General features: G+C 44.2%; 1 protein-coding gene across 1 annotated transcript; it reads left to right on the forward strand.

The window, feature by feature from the left end:
* Positions 1 to 5,533: 5,533 nt before the first annotated feature.
* Positions 5,534 to 25,780, forward strand: LOC134408330 (digestive cysteine proteinase 2-like). Its single transcript, XM_063140583.1, has 11 exons — positions 5,534 to 5,603; positions 7,206 to 7,277; positions 11,006 to 11,098; positions 11,780 to 11,952; positions 15,454 to 15,694; positions 16,754 to 16,955; positions 17,626 to 17,819; positions 18,776 to 18,867; positions 20,693 to 20,854; positions 21,919 to 22,108; positions 25,593 to 25,780. The coding sequence occupies exons 1-11, from the start codon at positions 5,534 to 5,536 to the stop codon at positions 25,778 to 25,780; spliced, it is 1,677 nt and encodes a 558-aa protein (XP_062996653.1).
* Positions 25,781 to 26,493: the final 713 nt, after the last annotated feature.

Consider the following 26,493-nt stretch of genomic DNA (forward strand, 5'->3'; position numbering starts at 1 on the left):
TGGGCCCGATCCTCTTCGCGCCGCTCCGCCCGTCTCCCACTCCGCTCCGTGGAGTGAGATCCGGCTTCGCCACCTTCGCTACATGGACGGCGGCGGAGGCGCAAGATAAGCCAACCATTGCCCATTTACCTGCATCCGTCATGGGCTTCAATTGAGGCCCCGGTTGAAGCCAGAAGAGGCCTCGGCCTTCACTTCCACCTTCAACCGGGGCCTCAATTGAAGCCCGCGACGGACGCAGGTAAGCACCCCTCCTCCCTGCTCCCTTACCTGGCGCCGCCGTCGCCACCGCCACATGGATGGCAGCACCAGATGAGTCGCCCTCCCCCCCCCCCCACTTACCTGCAGGCGAAGCTCTGGATTGAGGCGATCCTCTTCACCTCGATCCGCAGCCCCCTTGATTCTCTTCGCCTCCGCCTTTTCCAGAGGCGAATTAGGCCGCCTCACTCCTGCTTCTCTGAACCGAAGAGAAGCGGAGCACATCCCTAAAAATAAGCTGGTTCTTTTGGCTAAGAAGCACAATTAAAGTGGGATGCATGGGAGTGCTTCACAGTCAAAGCAGATTATAAACTGGAAAACTTCGGAGTCTTTTGCACGCAATTCGCAGTGATTGCACAGTATAACGCTGGTGTGATGAAGCTAGTTATCAGAGTATGGGTAACTGTGGCCAGACTATCTCTGTCTAGAAGAGGCTGCAGTTGGCGAAACAGCCTGTGGTGATGTAGGATACTGCTTTGGCCTCCAGTATCAAAGCTGGGTCCAGGAGTACTGTATGGACTTGATCATTTAGGGGGAGCACAACCCCATCTACCAAACAAGCTGGATACCTTCTCTCTGAACAGATGGACCACTTACCCACAGGATTCCCATTTTGTCAGGATTGAGTATTAGTTTTATTTGCCTTCATCCAGACCCATAAGTGATTCCAGGCACCAGTTCAATACTGCCACTGCCTCATCTGAACCGGATGAAAATTGAGAAAAGTCTGGTGTGTTCAGCTCACTAACAGCAGGTCACTCAAAGACTTGAATGATGCTGTAGCTGATTTATCAAAAGCCATGGAAAGGTCCAGGACAATCAACAGGGTGACGTTCCTGCTGTCTGTCTCCAGCATAGGTCATCCATTGGGGAGACCAAGGCAGTCTTTCTGCTAAAACCAGACCTGATGCCCAGATGAGCTCAGCTATGATGCGCACTGGGTGACCTTCGATCTATCACTCTCTCTCTCTCTCATTCCAACTTCACAGGGTTGTTGTGTGGATAAAATGGGGATTCATTCATTCATTACATTTCTATACCACCCAATACACAAAGCTCTCTGGTGGTTTACAAAGATTAAAGCCCTAAAAATACAATATAATGCAATACAATATAAAATGAGTAACATACAAAAAATAACAATTTTAAACAACAACCGCAATAACAAACAATTGTGTATACTACCCTGAACTCCTTGGAGGAAAGAGAGGACATAAACATAATAAATCTAGACATGAAGCCAACTTGCTAGGTAACTTTGAGCAAGCAGCAGTCAAATCAGCCGTATGCTGTTACATTTAATTGAAATTCCAAAATTTGTGTTAATATAATAACTTCATTAGGCTAACCAAAAAATCACCCCCCCAAAAGTGCAAGCTTTCAAGATCCCCAAATCTGTTCTTCAGTCAAGATGTTAAAAAGGGAGGGTTGGAGGGGGGAGAAAGGAGAGTGGGGAGAAGGTGGCCTGATGTTTAGTCACATTGTCTGCAAATCTAGTTTAGTTAGTCCCAGATGTAGTGCAGGAGAAGGAGGCTGCAGGTCTGCAGATCATGTGATGGCTACAGGAGGACTCTGCTGTCCCAGGCTGTGCCTTGTGAAGGCTTGCCCTTAAAGGCAGTGTGAAAATATTTTAAATAAGTAATAAATGTGAGCAGAGGGTTCTTTGAAGGCAATAGGAGCACTTTGCTCAAGCACCTACCCTACACCAAGATGATAGCTTCCAAATCACATGAGGTACTGGTTCCCCTCTATTCTGCACTGGTTAGGCCTCATCTTCAGTACTGCATCCAGTTTTGGGCAACACACTTCAAGAAGGATGCAGACGATCTGGAAGGGGGTTCAGAGGAGGGCAACCAGGATAATTGGTCTGGAAACAAAGCCCTATGAAGAGAGACTGAAACAACTGGGCACGTTTAGCCTGGAGAAGAGAAGATTGAGGGGAGACATGATAGCACTCTTCAAATACTTGAAAGGTTGTCACACAGAGGAGGGCCAGGATCTCTTCTCGATCCTCCCAGAGTGCAGGGCACGGAATAATGGGCTCAAGTTACAGGAAGCCGGATTCCAACTGAACATCAGGAAAAACTTCCTGACTGTTAGAGCAGTACAACAATGGAACCAGTTTCCTAGGGAGGTTGTGGGCTCTCCCACACTAGAGGCCTTCAAGATGCAGCTGGACATCATTTTGTGAAGTATGCTTTAAGGTGGATTCCTGCAGTGAGCAGGGGGTTGGACTCGATGGCCTTATAGGCCCCTTCCAACTCTACTGTTCTATGATTCTGGGAAGACAATTGTTATTACTATTTTCAGACAGGGCATTGCTGCAAATGAAAAAAGATCTCCTTGATTTTGCAGAAGCTGGAAAACATTCCCTTAACACCCTGATAATTATCTGTCCTCCGCCCTGCATTCAACTAATTTCTTTGCAAGTATGATGCTGGATGGAATGATGTTATTATGACTATGAGATAAGATCCTGATGGTGGGTGGCTGCAGAAATTTGGGTGATGTTAGCTTCACTTTTGGCCTGATTTATCTCCATTCCATTATCTGACCTTGGGGGCCACTTCTGCACACAGCCGTCTCTTCTCTTCAGATGACAGCCCTGCTGCTTACTGTATTTTGCAAATCTGAGCAGTGCAGGAACTAAAACGCAAAGTTCTTACTTCCCCCCCTCCCCAATGTTGCTAAGTAAGTATCTGCTCTCATAATTGTCCTTTTCAGGGACTGACTCAGCATCATGTGTGTTATACTACAAGAAGTAACAGCTGGTGTTGTATATGCAGCTGAAGTTATCTGCAGAAATAGAATTATAGTGAAGTTGTCCTGTTCATATATGTGTCTTGTATGGTGGATGGGCTGTTGAAATGCAGCTCCATGTGATCAAGGCACAAGCATCATTTCTCTGGGCCTGTCAAGTTTTTTGTTTTGTTTTTAAAGTGGGAGGGGGTAGAGGAAAGGAATCATTTGAAACATCAAGTAACTTTGCCCCCCCCCCAAAAAGGCAACCATCCTGAGTGCATTTTAAAATGTTAATTGCAAATGCAGAATCTGGTTGAAAGGGCTGGCGTCTCATCCGGCTGTGTTATGACTTCAGAAAGAACGTATTGACACGAGGAGCAGAAGAACAGATTGTTTCTCACCTTGGGACAAAAGCCAGCTGGATCTGGAGCAAGATGGAGAGAAGATGGCATTGGCATGAAACCTTACATCTTCCACAAAAGAGCCCATGCCGGATCAGACCAAGGTCCCATCTAGTGTGACACCCTGTTTTCAGTCTTGGGCCTTAGCTAGACCTAAGGTTTATCTTGGGACCGTCCCGGGGTCATCCCTGCCTGATCCCTGGATCCTCGGTGTCATTTACATGCACAGGGATGACCCCTGGACGATCCCAGGATAAACCTTAGGTCTAGCTAAGGCCCTAGTCACCCGGAGGCTTCTGGTAAGCCCATGAGCAGGGTATAAAATTGTGGAATATTATTATTATTATTATTATTATTATTATTATTATTATTTATTTATTTATTTATATAGCACCATCAATGTACATGGTGCTGTACAGATAAGGGGGTAGGGAACCACTGGGGATTCCAACTCCCATCATCCCTGACAATTGGCCACATTGGCAGGGGCTGATGGGAGTTGGATTCTAACAACATCTGAAGGGCATAAGTTTACCAACCGTGGTATTAGAGTTTTATGATGATCACCACTCTGCACCAAGAATAAAGAGATTTTCTGGTCCAGGGGCTCACTTTGGTAACTCCAAATTGGATCCCAGGGTACATGTGCACATTCTTTTTATGTTCTGCATACCAGTAACCATATAGGCCCTGTTTCTTCATTCGGTCATTCCCTTTCCTGCATCCTGCACAGGGTGCCTGCCTCATATGTTAGTTTATGTATATACCCTATTTCTTCGATTCTAAGACACACTTTTTTTCCCATATAAACATCTCTAAAAATGGGGTGTGTCTTAGAATCGCGGGTGTGTCTTAGATTTTTTTTTCCTGTTGGTGGTCCTGAAATTAGTGTGCATCTTACAATCGATGGCGTCTTACAATCGAAGAAATACGGTACATGGCTTGGGACTGCAATACCAGACAGAGTGCTTCTCCCAACCTGAATCTACCTGGACGTCATGATCAACATCTAGGGGCTTCCTCTAAGTGACACCTCCAAGGGAGGCTCAGGAGGTAGCAACAAGGGACAGGGCCTTTTCTGTGGTGGCTCTGCGATTACAGAATGATCTCCCCAATGAGGTCTGCCTGCCACCAACACTGTCATCATTTCAGCGCCTGGTTAAGTCTGACCTCTACTTCCAAACATTTAATAGCATATTATGGGGCATTTATTGAAATTGTTTTTAGCTGTTTAAAATATACAAAATTTAAAACAATTAAAATTTTTGTGCTGTATTTTATCTGTAAATTGTTGCAAACTGCCCAAAGACTTTAGGCTATTTGACAGGATGATGATGATGATGATGATGATATGGTTGAGGGAAGTGATGCATGCCCATTTCATCCCTTACACAAATTAAGCCAGATTTCCACAGCCTGGTGCCCTTTAGATGTACTGTACTACCACTCCCATAATTCCCATGTAGCATGGCCAATGGCTGATGGGAGTTGTAGTCCAACACATCTGGTGGGCACTAAATTGAGGAAGGCTGATCCATGGACAGCTTTCACCATGATAGCTAAGAGTTCAGAAACGCTGTACCTCCCCATTCCGTTTACAAGTGTCCTGAGAGTATAAAGTTTATGCTATACTCTTTCACCATTTTTCCACATCAAGCTGCTTTCCTACTTCTTCCAATTTGAAGGCTGCAATCTTACAAGTCAGAGAATGTCAGATTACAGCTGGTCACTGTAACTTAGATATCAGGGAACTGAATAGGTGCATGCATTTGCCCGAGAAATGAAAGCAAGACCAGCATGGGCAGCTGCCAGCACCCAAACAGCCATCCCTGTTCCCCATTGGTATCGATGCTTATTTGGTCCTTCTTCCCCCTCACCTGTTTCCCTGGACATTGTCTTACCTGGGCAGTGGCAGATGCGTTTGGGAAGTTAAATTTCCCACAATGCCCAGGAGAGTCTGACGAAACAAAGTTCCATTGGCCATTCTTGGGCACTGGGAGAACTTGAACATGTTGTGTTGCTTCCCAAACTCAGCCATTGCCTCCAGGTAAGTCCACAGTTGGGGATTTGCTGGAGATCCTGCAAACACAGAGCCAGGTCTGACTAAGAGCCTAAACCAAGAATGTGGAGGCGACATGGGCAACCTCCCCCAACCTGATGTGGTGGACTACAACTCCAGCCTGCCCGACCTGGCACCTTCCAGAGGTGTTGGACTACAACCCCCAGCATCCCCAGCCAGCTGGCTGGGGATGCTGGGGTTGTAGTCCAACACCTCTAGAGGCACCATGTCTAGGATATGCAACACATTTTGTCCCCATCTTTAATGGGTTCCCCAAACCCATTATGCGGACTACGATGGAACTCATGCTTTTTTTGTACACAAAGTCATTTGCAAGGTACCTGCATACTATACCGGGCTATCACATTTCTCTTCGCATGCGTTTTTCGTAGATTACCCATTCCTTTGTGTTCTGCCGGGAAACCCATCTGAAAATCAACTCTATATTATAGAGCAACCTAGGCAAAATAACACCACAGGTACTGTATCATGCAGTTGAAAGATATTTCAGGGGCTTCAGATTGATATGCCCAGCTTGCTATCCAAGGCCTGGCCTCCAGTGGCTAATTGGATTGGCCGTGATCCACTTGAACATTGACCCACTCACCAGCCTGATTTGCTGTTTCCTTGCTGGAAGCTTTAAGCAACCAATAAGACCAGTGCCTTCTCCGGTCCCATTCGTACATTCCATAGCATTCCTAATCCCGCCCTGCCTTGGGTGGGCCTAGAGTTAGCCATTGGCTAATTGACCGTTGCTTAATAAGACAGCTCCTGGTCAAGGTGCCTCTGAGACATAGCGTGGCTTCCCTGTAAGTGTGGCAGGAATGGAGATGCTGATTTTACTAGCATGGGCTTGTTTCCTTGGTAAGTCTTCTTTTATTTGTCATCCTTCAGATTACTGCAGGGACAGATGTGTAGTTCTCTTTTTCCTTTTTTTGTCTCAAGGCTAAAGTGGTTCTCATGCCCTCTCTGAGAACCAAGCAGATTCAGGAGTAAAAGCTGTGATGCTAATAGCAACACCGTTGCATCGAGGGCAGAATGTGGAAAGATTCTTGGTGGCTACATCACGCAGTGCAGGGCATTAGGGAATTCAGGACTGTTGGGTGGGGGAGGCATCTGTATGCATGTGTAGAGCAGATTTTTCTAAGGCAGCATTCCCTAATGAAGTGGCCTCCTGATGTGTTGGATTACCATTCCCATCGTCCTGAAGCAGGGCAACCAATGGCCAGGCATGATGGGAGTTGTCATCCAAGCCTTCTGGACGGCACCAGGTTAGGGAAGGTCGTTCAATGGGAACTCTGGACCAACAATTGCACCCACATCTTGATTCTTTCATAGCATGCATTACTTTGCATCTGTTTCATTAGAAAAGGTTAATGGTTAGTGAAAATCTTTTGCTGTAGACTTGGAGAAAAACAGGGTCACTCCGAGATATTTTGCTCCTTAAGGCAAATCAGAGAATTGGTGCTCCTGCCCTCCAAGTCAAGGCCCATAAAACCCAGGGAGAGGACAGTTATTAAATCCCACAAGTACTTCTCCCCCTCCTTGGCAGTCAAATACTCATAAATTAAAGAACTTGCCATTGGCTACCCTTTCAAGGCACCAAATGTCAGCTGCCTGAGGCAAATGCCTCAGTCTGTCTAATAGTAGGGCTGGCATTGAATAGAGTTTCCTTTGAGGAAGAATCAAAGGAACATAAATCAAGTCATCTAATTTCATTGTTTTGTCTCCTTTCTTTCACATTTCAGTGGTGGATTGTAGCTATCTCCACACAAATTTGCAGATGCTTTCCAAGTTTGGGGATGCCTATCATATTACAGGTAAAGTGGTACCCTTGAATACTTCAGGGATATGTGATTTATACAGACTAGGCAGACAAACAGTTACATAGATCTCAGTTAAGATCTGTGATGTAGGTTCTATTATGCATCTTAATTGAATGGAGGAATATACATTTTTTAATAATGAATAAAATAGACGTTTGGGTTTTGTTATTTCATGCTCCCCATCACGTCCAAATCACCTAACCAGGAAGCCAAATGTTCCCTTCAGTTTTGGTCACGTGGAATTAGCCGTTCTTCTTACTCACCCCTTGTACTACATTGCAATTGTTTATAACTTTTATGTTATTTGCTAAAGATTGTTTTTGTTACAATAAGGTTGAATTTTTATTCTTATTATAAAACATTTGGTTCGTTATAATGGTTCACCCCATTTTTGACTTTCATATTTTTACTATAGTAGTGCTTTGTGCACTATTTTGTCTGCATTCAGTTTGTCTCAACTACTGCCTTCTCTATTTATACACGTAGATTAATGATAATTTATTATTTATTTATTACATTTCTGGCGTGCAGACAACAGGTTCAACAGGTTCAACTGAACCCCCTAATGTGCTGCTAAGCCCCGCCCACTCTTCAAAGTGTTTGGGCAAGCGAGGAGGCGTTCCTTCAGATAACCTGGCCCCAAGCTGTTTAGGGCTTTAACCAGTATTATCCTCCGGTTTAAGTACATGTGGCGTTAAGTCTATGTATCCAGACGTTTCTCTTGTTTCTAATGTTCTCGGATCAGATGGCATCACTGTTACCGTATCTGATAAACAAGAGGCTCTGTTTATTTTATTTATTTATTTACTACATTTTCGTACTGCCCAATAGCCAAACCTCTCTGGGCGGCTCACAAAACAAAATTTAAAACCATAAAATCCAGTAACCTAAAGCACAATAATAATATGATCTGAAATTAAATGAAATGGGAGTCACAGTCCAGTATATCTGGAGGGCACCAGGTTGGGGAAGGCTAAAGGATTTCATCTTTCCAGTTCAAAGCTGTGCTCACTGAGGACAGGGCAGAAGCAGACCACCATCCTTAATTAATTTCATGAAAAAAAAGACAGGGGGAGGGAGCGTCTTAATTTGTGATTAAAGCTTTTGTTGATTGATTGCATTTATTGATTGAAGTTTGTGGCCTTGAATGTTGAGAACAATGTCCTCGGAACAGACATCTGGCACACTAGGGGCACACCTGGAGCTTCTGCAGGGCTAGTGCAAACTCTGAACCAAAGAAAAATAAATCTCAAAGCAAGTTGGAAAAAAGGCTGTCTTAGTACCTTCCCCCTATCAATGCTCCTTTTCACAATCCCGCTTTCGGAGGGGAAGTAGCGGCCATCTATCTGTCATTGCCTTTATGAATGAATTCATTACTTAAATATTGTTCTTTCTAGCGATTATTTGCTGAGTTCCAGATGCCTGGGGGAATAATCTTTTTTTAAAAAAATCTTTTTGTATGGCACCCGTTTTTCTTAATCCTATTTAAATGCAGTTTATTTGGGGCTGGATTATTCATGATGAATGCAATGCCCATATATCAAAAGTGCTTAATTAGGAAGGTGGCTTTAAGCGTAAGCAAAGATTGGGGGGGGGGGAGAATTAGGAAGGGGAACTGCATTGTCCAGAGTGAGAGATGGCCATGCTGCACCCAATCCTAGAACATACACATTTATAAATGTCAAAGGGGAGTGCATTGCTGCATTGGGTGGGTGGGGGGGGAAACAGCTGCTGGAAAGGAGAATTCAGTCCTTCGAAGTTTAAATAATAGCAGGGCATTACTATGGAGGAGGAGAGGGGTGAGCCCTGCATCCCCCTCCACATTGTTAAATGGGTAGGTGAGTAGCCATGTGTCAAAGTGGTTTAAGGGCGCAAAACTATGGGTTAGATGCCAAAGGATGGAGAGCTCTTGCTGGCAGGAGGGGAGGTATGATGGAGGTTATTTTTGCCGCCCTGTCCTTATAGAACAAATATGGTTAAATATTCTTCCTATTATTTGGGTAGGGACTACGAGCTTTATCACACCAGCATTATACTGTGCAATCACTGCGAATTGGGTGCAAAGGACCCCAAAGTTTTCCAGCTTATAATCTGCTTTTATTGTGAAGTACTCTGAAGTTTTCCATTTTATAATCTGCTTTGACTGTGAAGTACTCCCATGCATCCTGCTTTAATTGTGCTCCAAAGGCAAAAGCCTCCCCATATTTGCTACTAGCTTTCGAGCGTATCATTTGTTGTTTCCCGAGCGGCCACTGGGGCGCAGGAGCAGGATTTGAAGAAAAATTAAACAAATGCTTACATCTGCGTAAGCTTTAAAGATAAAGACATAAAAATTGGCACAGTAATAGATATTAAGGAGAGCTTTAAGCATACCAAATTTGAATTGGATTGGGTCATCGTTGATTTTTTTAATTAAGTTTTTTTACATTTCCCCCCCCCCCTTAAACCCACTTCCTGGTATGCAGAGGATCTAGCCGCCCGGTAGCAACAACAACAACGGTGACAGCTTAGTACTGTAGGGGATAATTCGAGGGAAACGGGTACGTGGGATGAAGCTCTGTATCTCATGTTAGTAAGTAGGGACTTTATGGGCATTGACCAATAGGTGCTTGTGCCAGTGGCAAAACTGAACCACACAAACCTCTCACTGGAGCACTGGTAGCTCCCTTGAGAGACCTCGGAGTGGGGTATGCTGTGTAAAAATGGGGAGGGGAAATAACAAGTCTGGCAGAGGGGAGGAACGGAGGACTAAAGCTAGTCTGCAATATCAAATTGCAGTTTGGCTAGGGTGACCATATGAAAAGGAGGACAGGGCTCCTGTATCTTTAAGAGTTGCATAGAAAAGGGAATTTCAGCAGGTGTCATTTGTATATATGGAGAACCTGGTGAAATTCCCTCTTCATCACAATAGTTAAAGTTGCAGGAGCTATACTAGGGTGACCATATGAAAAGGAGGACAGGGCTCCTGTGTCTTTAACAGTTGTGATGAAGAGGGAATTTCAGCAGGTGTCATTTGTATGCATCCAGCACCTAGTGAAATTCCCTCTTCCTTACAATACTTAAAGCTACAGGAGCCCTGCCCTCTTTTGTATCTAGTCAGTCTAGTATAGCTCCTGCAGCTTTAAGTGTTGTGATGAAGAGGGGATTTCCCCAGGTGCTGTATATATACAAATGACACTGGCTGAAATTCCCTCTTCATCACAACTGTTAAAGATACAGGAGCCCTGTCCTCCTTTTCATATGGTCACCCTAAATACTAGAGTGACCAGATTTAAAAGAGGGCAGGGCACCTACAACTTTAACTGCTGTGATGAAGAGGAAATTTCCCCAGATTCCCCATATATACCAATGACACCTGCTGAAATTTCCTTTTCAATACAACTGTTAAAGATACAGGAGCCCGGTCCTCCTTTTCATATGGTCACCCTAAGTTTGGCATGTTTGCATTTGGGGTGGAGGCTTACATATATGAGACTCGCTCCCCATCCAGGAGACTCTGCCATCTTGGACCAGCCCTGGTAAGTTCCCCAGAGAAGCTGAGGTTCTTCTTTTACTAGAGCGTTTATCATTTCTTGTTATAATTGGCATATATATTATAGTGGTACTGAAAGTAGATGTTGTTATAACTCCTGCAATGTTTTGCTGTGGGACTCCTAGTTCATCTTTTCCACTGCACCCTTTCTCCGCTGTACCTTAGCAGCTGTTCTCATTGCATCCTTCAGGGATTCTAAAACTACCGTATGCCGAAATAGAAGAGCCCTTTGAAGCCTGGTTCAATGAGACTGGAGGGAAAAGTCGTATCCAGTATTATCACGGTAAGAAAAGTTGGGTACCAAGAAAGTCATAGGGCTCCTCTAAATGAGCAATGTATTGTGCGTGTTTTACACAATGTCATCAACAACTAGGACATCTCCTGTAGTATTCTTTGGAAATTCCACCATGGGGAAAAAAACACTTTTAAAGTGGTAACATCCTGGGGGGGAAACAGGATCTCCTGCCACTAGATGGCACTGTCTCAATAGAATTGAACAGAGGGGAAGCATTCTAAGCATGTGATCCCCCTCTCTGCCCATGTAATGCAGGCTGTAACAATTGTGCCAAAATGCAGGAAGCACAAACTGTTTGATTTCCCTTTAGTGTAAAGACAGCCATGGAGAGCCTGGACAAAGCATCCATTCTATTATCTACATGAATAAAAACATCTGCTTTAAGAACATAGGAAGTTATCTTATACTAGTTGAGATTATTTGTCTAGCTAGCAGCTCTCCAAGGTCTCAGGCAGAAGTTATTTATAATAATTAATAATAATGTATTGTTGTTGTTATTCCTACCTGAGCTTCCAGAGCAGGCAACAAATTTATACAACATTTATTATGGGGAGATGTTGCTTCCTGACATGAGCATGATAAATAAAGTGGGCTAGATACTCTAGCGAAATAAGAAGTGGATGTGGTTCCTCAGGCAATGAAACAGCAATGCTTCTCCCCTTGCTCCAGGCCAGGTGATCACTTACCAGTTCAGCTCCATAAAGCCTTTTGGGGCCAGCTTCAAGGTCACTCCAGAAACCACAGAAATGAAGGTCAACTTTAAGCAGTGCTTCCGGATCAATGGAACCGCTGAGAATCCCATTAAGCCTCAAAGTGTCTTTCCTAACTTCACTGACTTCCGGGTGAGTTCCTCGAAATCCTTCTCGAAATCATCTACCCCATGGGCAGAACCTCTTTCAGGCCAAGAGGCAGGTTCTGTTTTGGAGAAGTTCTTGGAGGCCACATTCCATGACGGGTGGCGGCAAAGGCAACATGAGCGGGGCCAAAAATATTAAAAATGTCAGTATCATTTAGCTTGAAGCTCTTACTGCCGATAATTAAGCCTTAGGGAAAGGGTTCAACTTTTCAGAATGGGGGAAAAACTGCATGAATGTAAAACAAAAAAACCATAAAAATGATTGGTGGTCAGGGAAAAAGGGGTATTGCCCCCAGGAAAACTCCAGAGGGCCATATTAGGACCCCCAGATGGGCTGGATTTGGCTCCCAGGCTTGAGATTGTATACTCCTCAGCTATGAAAAGGAGGACAGGGATCCTGTATCTAACAGTTGCATAGAAAAGGGAATTTCAGCAGGTGTCATTTGTATATATGGAGAACCTGGTGAAATTCCCTCTCCATCACAACAGTTAAAGCTGCAGGAGCTATACTAGAGTGACCAGATTTAAACCTAGGGTGACCATATGAAAAGCTGCCAAACCTAGGGTGACCATATGAAAAGGAGGACAGGGCTCCTGTATCTTTAATAGTTGCATAGAAAAGGGAATTTCAGCAGGTGTCATTTGTATATATGGAGAACCTGGTGAAATTCCCTCTCCATCACAACAGTTAAAGCTGCAGGAGCTATACTAGAGTGACCAGATTTAAAAGAGGGCAGGGCACCTGCAGCTTTAACTGGTGTGATGAAGAGGACATTTCACCAGGTTCTCCATATATACAAATGACATCTGCTGAAATTCCCTTTTCAATACAACTGTTAAAGATACAGGAGCCCTAACTCAGCACTCAGCTTCATGAATTCACTCCTTTCTCGATGGTGTTGCAGCCTCTTGAGGTGCAGCAACTCCTGTTGTCCAGCCACTTGCAGCACAGCAATGGGTCATCCTGTGATTTGTCGATGGACTGTGAATTCAGACATGACAGGCAACCACCATCAGCAACCTTCAAACTAGCTTCACACTTTAGTTGGTCATCCTGGTTTCTAGTGTGACCATATGAAAAGGAGGACAGGGCTCCTGTATCTTTAATAGTTGCATAGAAAAGGGAATTTCAGCAGGTGTCATTTGTATGTATGGAGAACCTGATGAAATTCCGTCTTCATCACACCAGTTAAAGCTGCAGGTGCCCTGCCCTCTTTTAAATCTGGTCACTCTAGTATAGCTCCTACAGCTTTAACTGTTGTGATGGAGAGGGAATTTCACCAGGTTCTCCATATATACAAATGACACCTGCTGAAATTCCCTTTTCTACGCAACTGTTAAAGATACAGGAGCCCTGTCCTCCTTTTCATATGGTCACCCTAGGTTTGGCAACCCCTTGTAAACCTTGACTTGTAAACTGCCTTAGGTTCCATATCAAGGTTTGGTTTTACAAACTGTGGTTTGATGTTATGTCTAATTGCAGCCAATATGAGATAATGTGAATAGGAATTTAGAAAGCAAGTTTTCATTGCGAGGCCTTGGAAGTTATTGGAAACTGAGTCACCTGTCTTACTTTAGAGTTGAAGGAAAATTAATTCCAGAATTTTAATTTAAAACTGAATTAGAAGTTGCATTGAGCAGGGAATTGGGCCAGGTGACCTCACAGACCTTTTCCAATTTGTTGTCTAATTTGGTCAAAATTCATGTGCTAGTGTTTACGTGTCGGCCATCAACGTTTTGCCAAATGCTTTATATTAGCTGAACTTTTCTGTGATGTCTGATTCTTACTGCTGTTTACTATTTTAGCTGCTGCTGTTGTCAGTTGCAGTTGAGTTTTTATGAGAATGTTCCAAGAACACTTGTAGTTTTGGTTTAAAATTGAGTTATTGTGTTGCAATTTGCTTGATGTAAGGTGACCATATGAAAAGGAGGACAGGGCTCCTGTATCTTTAACAGTTGTGATGAAGAGGGAATTTCAGCAGGTGTCATTTGTAGGCATGCAGCACCTGGTGAAATTCCCTCTTCCTTACAATACTTACAGCTACAGGAGCCCTGCCCTCTTTTGTATCTAGTCAGTCTAGTATAGCTCCTGCAGCTTTAAGTGTGAAGAGGGGATTTCCCCAGGTGCTGTATATATACAAATGACACTGGCTGAAATTCCCTCTTCATCACAACTGTTAAAGATACAGGAGCCCTGTCCTCCTTTTCATATGGTCACCCTAACTTGAAGCCAATACAGTAGAAGCATGAACATAAGAAGAGCCGTGCTGGATTAGACCCAAGGGCCCATCTAGTACAGTATTCTGGTTCACATAGTAGCCAACCAGCAGTTGACGGAAAACCCACAAACATCAGCACCCTCCCACCCATGCTCCCCAGCAACTGTTGTACATAGACATACCACCTCTGATACTGGAGGTAGCACATACCCACCCAGACTAGTAGCCATTGATTCCATACATGAAAAGAATGGGTGAATAAATAGTACACAGTCCAGATGTTAGGGTGACCATATGAAAAGGAGGACAGGGCTCCTGTATCTTTAACAGTTGTACAGAAAAGGAAATTTCAGCAGGTGTCATTTGTATATATGGGGAACCTGGTGGAATTTCTTCTTCACAACAGTTAAAGCTGCAGGTGCCCTGCCCTCTTTTAAATCTGGTCACTCTAGTATAGCTCCTGCAGCTTTAATTGTTGTGATGAAGAGGGAATTTCACCAGGTTCTTCATATATACAAGTGACACCTGCTGAAATTTCCTTTTCAATACATCTGTTAAAGATACAGGAGCCCTGTCCTCCTTTTCATATGGTCACCCTACCATATGTTATCATGCCAATTCCCCTGTACCTACAAGTGCAAGGGCCACGATCCTTTCCTGTACCCATTTCCCGCTGTCTCCTCATATATTTGAAGGGCCATAACTGGGCTGCAATCCCATTAAATACATTTAAATTGAGTAATTATGTGAGTTTGGATCAATTATTGATTGAATTTCATATGACTAATAACGTTTCTGAAACCAGAACCATACCTTTTTTTAAAGATGGTTCACATATGCATCATAGCAACCATCATCTTAAGAAGAGGCATTCCTCATCCTTTATGTGAAAGATGGGAGAATACCTCTTTTAAGATGGTGCTCGTATTAACAATTAAATATCTTTTTAAAAAAATTCTCCTTGATTAATCAGGCACACCTTTTGTATATTAAAAGTGTTGTTGTTTTTACTAGGTTTAGGCCACATTCCTGTACCTATTTACCCGGGAGTAAGGCCCGTTGAACTCACAACTTTCATATGAGTAGACATGTATAGGATTGCACTGTAAATGCTGCAGCTATAGTCATAATGATGTGTGTATGAATGGTGGTGAGACTCTAGGAACCGTTGCCCCACACCAATGGTACTTGTAACTTGCCCTCCCTGACTGCCCACTAATGATCTTAATCCTTCACTCCTTTCCGCTGTCTCGCACTCCAAATTCCAGCCTGTACGGGCCGAATACTACAACGGACGGCACTGCACAGTCCTGGAGAGCGTATCTTATTGGGGCAAGAAGAGGAACACCTACAGGCTGTGGATAGCAGATGCTTCCACCAAACTTACCCCAGTGCACTATGAGATGACAGGCTTCAACAACCTCCTGGGCTCCCACTACGACAAGTATGAGATCGACTACACCAGCTTTTCTCGCAGTTTCCCGTCCGACGTCTTTGACCTCCCTCATGGTATGTGTAGAGCAGGGGTGCAGAACCTCCAGCCCGGGGGCCAAATCTGGCTCTCCCGTGGTCCCAATCTGTCCCTCTGGGATTTCCCAGATTGCTATGCTCCCTTTCCTTGCCCCCCCCCATTTTCCCCAACAACTGATTGTTTTAGTTGTTTCTTTGCTATTGTGCAATTTTGTCCCCCATTCTAAAAGGTTGGAATACCTCTCCTAAGGCTTCATTACTGGTGTGGCAGCAAGACCTTTAAGCTAAAGGAAGGTGGTATTTTGGCCCCACCCCCTTTTTTCCTTTGGCCCCGCCCACCATTAGAAGGAAGTCCCTGAATACTTCTGCAAACTTGAATTCAGTTCTCGGGCTGAAAATTCCAGTAGTGGGTGGGTGCCAAAGGCAAAAAAGGGAACAAAAACCCTTTAAATACCAGCATATTTTACCTTAAAGCTCTTACTGTCAGTAATTAATTAGGGGATTCTCTACACCATGGTTTTATCCCGGATTGTTTGTAGGATTGAAATTGGCTCCTTTACACGTGCTTTTTGGGAGGATTTTCTTCTCCACAAGTTCTATATGTTTCATTATACAACCACTAGATGGTGCTGTGGTATAGTGGAATTGTGGGAGTAGATGGCGCCATGGCAGCGCTCTATCAAAAAATGCCAAACTTTCTCCGATCTTTAAAAAAATGGGATAAAGGTAATAAGAATGGGAGACGCCCTGGAGGTTGACAATGTTGTAAAGGACCTGCAAACTTTGGTAAATGACCAATCATGAGTGTACAATAAAAGTCTCGTGTAAAAATGTCCTACGTCTTAGGAAAGGCAGTTCAATCTTTTAGAATGGCCAAAAAAAACCAACCGTGCACAAAAGCTGAGAAACCACCCAACCGCTGGTGTTTGGGGTAAAGGAGTAGTGCCAGGTGAAGGGAGTTTAGCCTTCTGGGGATCCCTAAAGGGCTGGATTGGGACCCTCAGATTTTCTGCACCCCCTGCTGTAGAGGAATAATCTGTATCTGATTGACTCATGGGAATGACGATCGCTTCTTCTTTTTATCTTCTTTTTATTTAGATGTAAAGTGTACACATTGGCCCAGTGTAGGACCAGAGCACAGGATCTTGGCCAACCCCATGCAGGAATTTGTTGGAGGAGCTGGCGAAGTTAGCAGGAACCACGAACATTTGTTCCATCACTACAAGGAGAAGTTTGGAAAGAGCTACAAGACTGAGGAGGATATGGAGCATAGGAAAAGCCACTTCATCCACAACGTGAGGTATAGGAGGCAGCCGAGAGAGAACGGGAAGACTTAACCTTAAATTGCAGAGCCCTTCAAATTCTGCCACCTAGCTTAATAAGAAATCAGATCTTGCAACGAAGGAAAACATAAGATGGAAAAAGGTGGTGGTAGTGGCCGGAATCAAGCAGTTGAGTCAGACCTGCAGTGATATATTTCAATGGGTGGAGTTCAGAACAGGGCTGAGCAGAGGGAGGGGGCAGTGGGGGCAGTTGGCATGGGCCTACGATTTTGAGGGGGCTTACTCCGAGTCCCCCTGGGCAACATTGCTTGATTTTTCTGTTACTGATGATGAATTTGCCCAAAGAAAAGCACGTAAAGCATTTCTGAATGTGAAGAAGTGGTGTCTTATATACCGTATTTCTTCGATTGTAAGACGCCATCGATTCTAAGACGCATCCCATTTTTAGAGATGTTTATATGGGGAAAAAGTGCATCTTAGAATCGAAGAAATAGGTTACATCTTGAATAAAAGTGCTTGCCATGACCTTTTTTATAAATCGTTCTTGTTCATATGTATTTAGAACTGATTAAAAAATACTTAATGAGCAGTTTGAAATGGGGCCTACATTTCCCATCTGGCTCGGGCCTATTACCAGCTTTGCCCGGCCCTGGTTCAGAATTCTTATCCTTCTCCGTTTCCTTGCAGATACGTCCACTCCAAGAACCGGGCCAACCTCTCCTACAAGCTGGCTGTGAATCACCTGGCTGATCATACTCCAGAAGAGATGGCAGTGCTGCGGGGGAGGCTAAAGACTGGGGAACCCAACAACGGGTTGTCCTTCCCATCACGTAGTTATAATGACCTTGTCCTGCCGGAGAGCCTGGACTGGAGGCTTTATGGTGAATATGACCACATCCGTTTCTTCTGGCTTTCAGTCTAGGAGCCCAACAGTCCTCAGAAACAAAATATTAGGGGTGTGCACAGACCCCCCAATCCGCTTCGGGCCCGATCCTCTTCGCACCGCTCTGCCCGTCTCCCGCTCCGCGGAGCGAGATCCGGCTTCGCCACTGTATGGACGGTGGCGGCGGCGCAAGAGAAACCACCCACCCACCCCGCCCCCTTACCTTCCTCCTTCGCGGGATTCAATTGAGACCCCGGTTGAAGCCGGAAGAGGCCAGGCCCCCGCCCCGGCCCCCGCCCCCTTACCTTCCTCCGTCGCGGGATTCAATTGAGACCCCGGTTGAAGCCGAAAGAGGCCTCGGCCTTCACTTCCGGCTTCAACCGGGGCCTCAATTGAAGCCGGTGATGGAGGAAGGTAAGCGTCCCTCCTCCCTGCTCCCTTACCTGGTGCTTCCGCTGCCGCCGCCGCATGGATGGCGGTGCCGGCAGCGCCAGATTAGTCCCCCTCCCCCCCACTTACCTTCAGGCGAAGCTCCGGATTGAGGCGATCCTCTTCACCTCGATCCGCAGCCCCCCTGACTCTCTTCGCCTCCGCCTTTTCCGGAGACGAATTAGGCCGCCTCGCTCCTGCTTCTCTGAACCGAAGAGAAGCGGAGCACATCCCTACAAAATATCATTTGGAGTACAAGTGAAGAATACAAACAAATCCTCATTTTGGATTTTCACATATTAGCTTAAGAAATAGAGAAGGGGAGGGGGTTTCTCTCTTTAAAATCTAAGATCTTGCTTCAGCCCAGACAACTTCCCTTGAATGCATAATTTCTCCCAAATCATTATTTGTATATTAAAAATGAGTAATGGGGGAGGTTTTTTTAAAAAAAGTTATTGTGACTATGCTGTTGAGATCAGTATATCTGTAATTCTTGTCCCCACGTCTCTCTGCCCACCGCTAAAGGTGCTGTGACCCCAGTCAAAGACCAGGCTGTGTGTGGTTCCTGCTGGAGCTTTGCTACGACTGGAACACTGGAAGGCGCGCTCTTCCTTAAGGTGACAACCCAGTTGCTGGAAAAATTCTTGCAGTTGTAGTGCTCTGGGTGCTTTCAGACCAAGGGCTGCTGTTGCTGCCAATCAAAAGGCTTTGTGTGGGGCAATTTGGCATGAACATCAGCAGGGCCCTGCTGGATCAGACCAAGAGTCCATCTAGTCCTTCATTCTGATCACAGAGTAGCCAATGTGAGTGCAACATCCTCCTGCTGCCCATGTTCCCCAGCAACTGGTGTATATAGGCTTACTGCCTCTGATACTGGAGGTAGCACAGAGCCATCAGGACTAATAGCCATTGATGTATGGATTTTGTTCAATCCATGCCGTGTGTGTTTCGTGGGTTGTCATGCATCTCTCATTTATTTATTTATTTATTTATTTATTTATTTATTACACTTATATACCGCTCCCATAGCCAGGGCTCTCTGGGCAGTTTACAGAAATTCTAAAATTGAGATAAAAACAAGTATACAAAATTTAAAATTCTAAAACACAGAACATACACAAATAAAGCATTAAAAACCATTAAAAAATGAAACATGTGGGTGATTAAGATGTGCCGCCATATGCCTGGGCAAAGAGGAAAGTCTTACCCTGGCGCCGGAAAGATAGCAGCGTTGGTGCCAGGCGAGCCTCGTCAGGGAGAACATTCCACAGTCTGGGGGCCACCACCGAAAAGGCCCTATCCCTCGTTGCCACACTCCGAGCCTCTCTCGGAGTAGGCACCCGGAGGAGGACCTTAGATGTTGAACGTAGTGACCGGGTATATTCACGTCGAAAGAGGCGTTCCGTCAGGTATTGTGGTCCCAAGCTGTGTAAGGCTTTATAGGTCAAAACCAGCACCTTGAATTGGGCTCGGAAACATACATACATATTTCATCATCTGGTCATTGAAGGAATCAGATCTTTTCTTTCACCAGAATTTCATTTTACTTGCACTAATGTGCATTTCCGCAAGTGTGCACCAGTACCAATGAGTACTGATGCACACTGCATGAGGTGAATTTGCGCAAATCCCCTGCAAAAGTGAAAAATCGGCCCGCAAAATCCACATGACTAAGAAAAAGTCAGTCTGCTGCAAAATCTGCAGGTCAGATTCATAAAAATCCGAATGCATTTGAATCCCTTGCTGATTTCTCCACCATCCCTAATAACTATTCCATTTTTTTTCCTTAATGGATTTTCTGTAGTAGGGAAAAAGACAGAGGAAGTGGGGAAATGCAGGAGGAAATGACCACTTTTAGACCCTCCTTTAAAATTCTGTGAAAGCAGCATGGCAGTGGCACTGTAAAAGCCCCCTCTGGAAGCAGCCCTCATTCCTTGGGGGCCTTGTTAAAGACCTTACTTGCTAGCAAAACTGTGGATAAAGCAAAGATCGTAACCTGGGCCTCCTCCTAAGCATGCCTAAACGCATAAGATATCCACAGGGGTAGCTGTGCTAGTCCTTTGCCACAAAAACGACAAAGAGACTTGCAGCATTTTAAAAACGAACACATTTATTCTGGCATGAGCTTTTGTGGACACTGACCACTTCATCAGATGCATGAAATGTTAACCTCAAACTGGCAAATTTCTAGGCCCATGCTGAGGGTGGGTGAGTAGATGTAAAATGGTGGTGTCAGAAGGAATCGAACTACAAAAAGTACAGACAGTGACAGTTACTTAAAAAGTTGCCATTCATAAAATGTTACCATTCATAAAATGTTACCATTCATAAAATGTTACCATTCATAAAATGTTACACAGATACCATTGCAATGGTGAGCCATGTGATAAAACAACTGACACCACCTGTTTATTGTTCCTGGCTCTCCTCCTTTCCCGACAGACTGGAGTGCTCACCCCGCTGTCCCAGCAAGTCTTAATCGATTGCTCCTGGGGCTTTGGAAACCATGCTTGCGATGGTGGACAGGAATGGTTTGCATATGAGTGGATTATGAAGCATGGTGGAATTGCCAGTGCGGAATCCTATGGACCCTACATGGGTCAGGTGAGTCCAGCGTTATCTCTGGAAGGACCATAGTAGTTCCTCTCTGGGAGTAAGAGTGCTGAGGCACCCCTTGAAGCTATCGGGTAACACATTAAGGACGTAACCCTATGTATGTTTTTCTCTCTAAACGTGCATAGGATTGCACCCTTAACTAGTTACTCATCACCCTGCCCTTGCAGCTCAGAACTTAGAATACAGCCTTCAGCTTTCTGATTTAGGTTGGTTTATTGCATATTTAGATGCACATCTTAAAAAGAGTTGAGAGGATTCCACCGTTTCCTCCATCTTGGAATCCAGGACACCTGAAGCATGGCATGCATACTAAGGGGACTGCAGGGTTGTGCATCTCTCAGTTGCTTTGTTTTTGAAACGCCTTCTTGAATTTTAATTAATTTAAATGTGTCCGTACAGTTGAAGCCTTCAGTAACATCTGCCCTATCCCCTCAGGGGAATGGAGTGGACAGAGCCCTCCCTCAAGGGGCTGTAGGGCTGCACCATGGCAGAATCCATGCCAACGGGGGCCAGCAGGCATGGCTTCACTCAGACAGGGCAGGCCCAAGACACTTTGTGCTGCCTGAGGTGAAGAACAAAATGGCGCCCCCTCCCATTCCATGTACAAAATTCGACTGGACTGGCAGAGAAATCTGCCTTCAGCACTGAGGATGAGACAGCGTCCTCCACTGTAGCAGAAGGCAGTGGGCTAAGTTAGGGACAAAGAGCAGGCTACATGGCACACAGGTCTCTCTTTTAACACCTTGCTGCCACCTCCCTGTATCTGCCGCAGGAGGTGACTGCTTCACTCTGCCTAATCGTAGGGCCAGCCCCTAGGCACAATGTGTCCAACTCTGACAGCTCCGTGTGTTTGTGTGTGTGTGTGTGTGTGTGTGTGTGTGTGTGTGTGTGTGTGTATGCTTGAAGCATTTGATGTATCAAACAAAGGGTCGTTTCAACCCTTGCAAACCCAACCCCCTTTGCTAGTAATAGATAAAGTCTCAGATTTGTGCCTGAAGCTGTCAAAGCTTTCTTGCAGTGAAAACGGAGTGGATTTGCTTTCCCTCTTCCAGAATGGCTACTGTCACTGCAACCAATCTGAGCCGATGGCAACGGTCGCTGGCTATGTCAACGTGGCCTCCGAAAACGTCACTTCCCTGAAAGCTGCTCTCTTCAAGCACGGCCCTGTGGCTGTGAGCATCGACGCTTCCCACAAGTCTTTTGCCTTCTACTCCGATGGCATTTACTATGAACCGAACTGTGGTGAGCCTATTCATTTGCATATGCTAATAAATGCTAATTTAGAAAGGATAACTGTGATGGAAATAGAAATACAATATGTCTGGTCATAGTGGAGAAGAAGACATCCATGTGCCTGCTCAATTTACTGTTCAGGTGCTTGCTGCGCAGCTTCAAGGGCCCTGATCCGCTCTCCCTTCTTATGGTTCTTCAACTTTAATCCACGCTTGGGCAAAGCAGCTCATCAAAGAGAGGACACCTCAAAATAGAGGACTAGGCATTTCACGTCTTTTATGGATACCCACCTCCTAAGCATGTTCTAATTCTGTGTCTGGAAGGTCACGTACACTTGCATTACATTGATCCACATGGTTTATTTAAACTGCACTGGGCTGAGTTTTTGTAGAATTTGACGTCTAAAGGAACAAGAACAGGGTGGGTTTGTGCTGAGCTTGGGTGCGGTAGCAATTAAAAGATCTGGAAGATCACTTTATTATTTGTGGTGGTGGGGTAGTTTCTGAGCCTTTGGTGAACAATGGTATCTCCTCAGTACACACATGTAATGCTCTTTTTTAAGCCAGAGACTTCAGAACTCCGCTTTTTTAAAAAATGACCCTGTTCAGACAACACGCTAAGCCATGGTGGTTAAGCATTATGAGCTAAACGCTATGGCTTAGTGTGTTGTGTGAACCATGACGTAGGCCTCAGCTAGACCAGGGGTTTTTACGGCGACGATCTCGCGATTTTATGATCACGAGATCGTCGCCCTGGTCTACACGCGGCGCACAACATTGCGCCCGCCGTTTGGGTTTTTTTGTTAAAGCAGGCGGAGCACACGAGCGCTCGTGTGAGTTAATTTCTTTAATTACTTTCCCCGCTCCCCCCACTTCACCCCCGATGGGCACAGAGCAGCTCTGTGCCCTGTGCACGGTTCCCAGCTCCTCGCGGTTACTTGCGCGGGACAATGGTTTGTCCTTGCGGGACAAACCACAATGCCTGCCCACATATTCTGTGGTCTCGGGAAGCAGGCTAGAAGTGTAGGGCGAGATCCTGGGGAAAGGGAGGGATCATCCCTCCCTGCTCCTGGGATCCCCTGTGGGTCATGTGAACACACAGGTATGATCCCTGGGATATCGCCCCATCTAGCTATGCCCTTAATGTGTCATTTGAACCATTCCTAACCATGGTAGCTACATAACCACGGTTTAAACATGCTCACTAACCATTTGCTGCAAAAGGATTAGTGGCCTAACTATGGCTTAGTGTGTTGTCTGAACAGACCCAATGAAATCTGAAATTCCCAACAGTCCAGATTCAAGCATTCATTCAGTGCTCTTGCTGTTATTTAGAAGAGACAATTGATGGACTTCTTTGACATTTTCATGTATTCCATTATATTGTAATATAGGTAGCTTCGATTATTTGTACAGCACCCACCGATAAACCTCTTTAATTAGGGCTGCTTCCACACTAGGTTTTTAGGGTGGAATCACTGTGCCTGAATTACTTTTTATGGGGTGTCCGCACAACATCATCATCCAGTTGTCATTTTTTCTGTGTTTTCCCCCACAGCTTCTGTTTTTTTTCTTTTCTTTTTCACACCACTAAAAATCTAAATTATGGGGGAGGGTGGTGGAATGGATCAGTAGTGCAAACTTCACAGGTAGGGATGTTCATTGTGCTACTCTTCTGCCTTCCCAAGAGATATGGGCTGGACTCACACAACATGACAAGCCAGAGTGTGGGTTATTGTTGAGTCATGGATTGTTCTATCATGTGAACCAAGCTGGGCTAACAAATCATGACTGTTAACCACGAACAACCCTCAGTTCATGACCCAGCAACAAGCTATGGGTTCTCTTGTGGGTTGTTCATGGCTAACAAACCATGGTTTGCTAGAACAGCTGGGTTCACACAACACAACAACCCATGATTCAACAATATCCCACACTCAACCCATATTCTGGCTTGTCATGTTGTGTGAACCCAGCCCATGTCTCTTGGAGACCAAAGAGCAGCACAAAGAACCTTCCACACCATGGTTTGTTAGGGCGGCTGGGTTCTTACAACACAACAGCCCATGATCCAATGCTAACCCACACTCAACCCACATTCAACTCATACTCTAGCTTGTCATATTATGAGAACCCAGGCATGGTTTCCATGTGAGCAGGTGAATCTTATGGGTAAATCTATCAGAGCTCAGCACACCTTTTCCATAACCTTTTGTGGTAGATGCCATTTTATCACTCCACTTATTTATTGTTATTTTTTAATTAGTATTAAAATGCTTTACCGGTTATGTATTTTTGTAAAAAGAAAAATAGTAAAATAACTCTTAAATGAAACAGTGGTATAGTGCTTATATGCTAATGTACAAGAATGATTTTAAAAAATAACCTTCACTGTCTTTCAGGTCGCCACCATTTTAGCAATGTGATGTTGTCATCATAAAAAAAAAAACACCAAAAATTAAACACTTCCTATCTACACATCCAACCGAAAACAAACACTAAACATTTTTTTAAAAAACCCATAGTAATAGGCAATAGTAGAAGTAGGCAACTACACTGAAACAATAAGCACTGTGCACAAAGAAAATAATTGATATTTTTAAACAATTGCTCAGAGGTGGATCTTCCTTGCAAACTGCAGCTATGTCATGCTCAATGGTGTGGACGTAAGAGAGCGTGACATACAATCAGAAAAAGAACAATACCCCGCCCCTCTGAATACAGTGTGGGAAATCAATGGCAGTTCAACTTGCACTTTACATCGGAAGAGTAATGATTAATAGCATTAGGAACTGCCCATTGGTAAACTGTCTAGGTTTGCTGGAAATGGTGAACTGTACTGATGCTAAAAACCCAAGAAAGTTAAGGTAATAATGGATTTATAGCAAAGTTTTTGTATTAAAGTAAAATACCAAAAAATATTTTTAAATGTATATATATATATACATATATATATATATATATGTATATATATATGTATATATATATGTATATATATATAATATACAAAGCACTCACAATGTGCAATATACAAGAGGTTAAAAATACACTATAAAAGTGCTCCGTATACTTTGAAGGTCTGGGCCAGATGCGTTTCGACTGGAAGTCTTCTTCAGTGGCCTATTACTACACAATAAATGAAAAAGAAAACAAACACCCATATATATGAGAGTCCCAGACAAAGATAAAGGAATTCTTGTGATTATTTTAATGCACTAATAAAAGTATTGTATTAATTAGTACTGTACTGTACTGATGGCCACCAATTTGGAAGGCTTTAAAAGGGGGGGTTAGACAAATTCCTGGAGGAGAAGGCTGTCAATGGCTACCAGTCCTGATGACTGTGTGCTACCTCTAATGTCTTACTTGTGGCTTTGCCATGGGCAGCTGTCTGGCCACTATGTGAACAGAATGCTGGACGAGATGGAACCCTGGTCTGATCCAGCACAGCTCTTCTTATGTTCTTATGCCTCCTCTCGAATCTTATCTTCTAGGAAACAGGAGCATGGAGTTAGACCATGCAGTCCTAGCTGTGGGATACGGAGACCTCCAAGGGGAAAGCTACTGGCTCATCAAGAATTCGTGGTCCACGTATTGGGGCAATGATGGCTACATCCTCATGTCCATGAAGGAGAACAACTGTGGGGTGACTACAGCTGCCACCTACCCAGTCCTGGCCTAATGGGGAAAACTGTCAAAAAGGAACATGCTAGTTGATATAAAACCAATGGTGTAACTAGGGCCAAAGTCTAGGGCTCTGCAGCCCAGCCCAACCCCAACACCACCCTGTCACCATCCAGAGAGAAGCATGTGATGACAAAAAGGTCCAGCATCAGCGGGCCTAATCTACACCAATTATAAGGAATGCCAACAGGCACACGACTGCGTAACAATTTTAACAATTAATTCAGACAACAGTAGTATCAAGAGTCAAAATAATGACTTCTATTTTGTATAATTATATCAATTTGAACAGTTCAATCATGCAAAATTGTATGGATGACAAAACATAAGGCAAATGCTTGCTTTTGTTTGAGATCTTAACAATAAAATTATAACAACAGACTGAATTATATTTTTATTTTTAATGTACTAAGTTATTAGTTGTTTTAACAGGATTCCATTTACATTTCCCGTTTCGTCATTATTTCAGACTTCCTCAGATGTACAGTCTTTCAAGTCTGTAAATAAATAAGCATTACTTGAGTAAATACGCTTACTGGGCGATGAAATTAACTTTCAGAAAAAACATCAAGAAAGAAACAATTGCAGCCTTCGTGTGTTTTGGTTCAACCTAATCTACACCAAGCAGGATATTACACTATGAAAGTGGTGTATAAGTGGTGTATAAAAGGCAGGAGCCACACCAAGCAGGATATAGTGGTATGAAAGCGG

The sequence above is a fragment of the Elgaria multicarinata genome, chromosome 13 (genome assembly GCF_023053635.1).
Source record: "Elgaria multicarinata webbii isolate HBS135686 ecotype San Diego chromosome 13, rElgMul1.1.pri, whole genome shotgun sequence".
Classification (NCBI taxonomy): domain Eukaryota; kingdom Metazoa; phylum Chordata; class Lepidosauria; order Squamata; family Anguidae; genus Elgaria; species Elgaria multicarinata.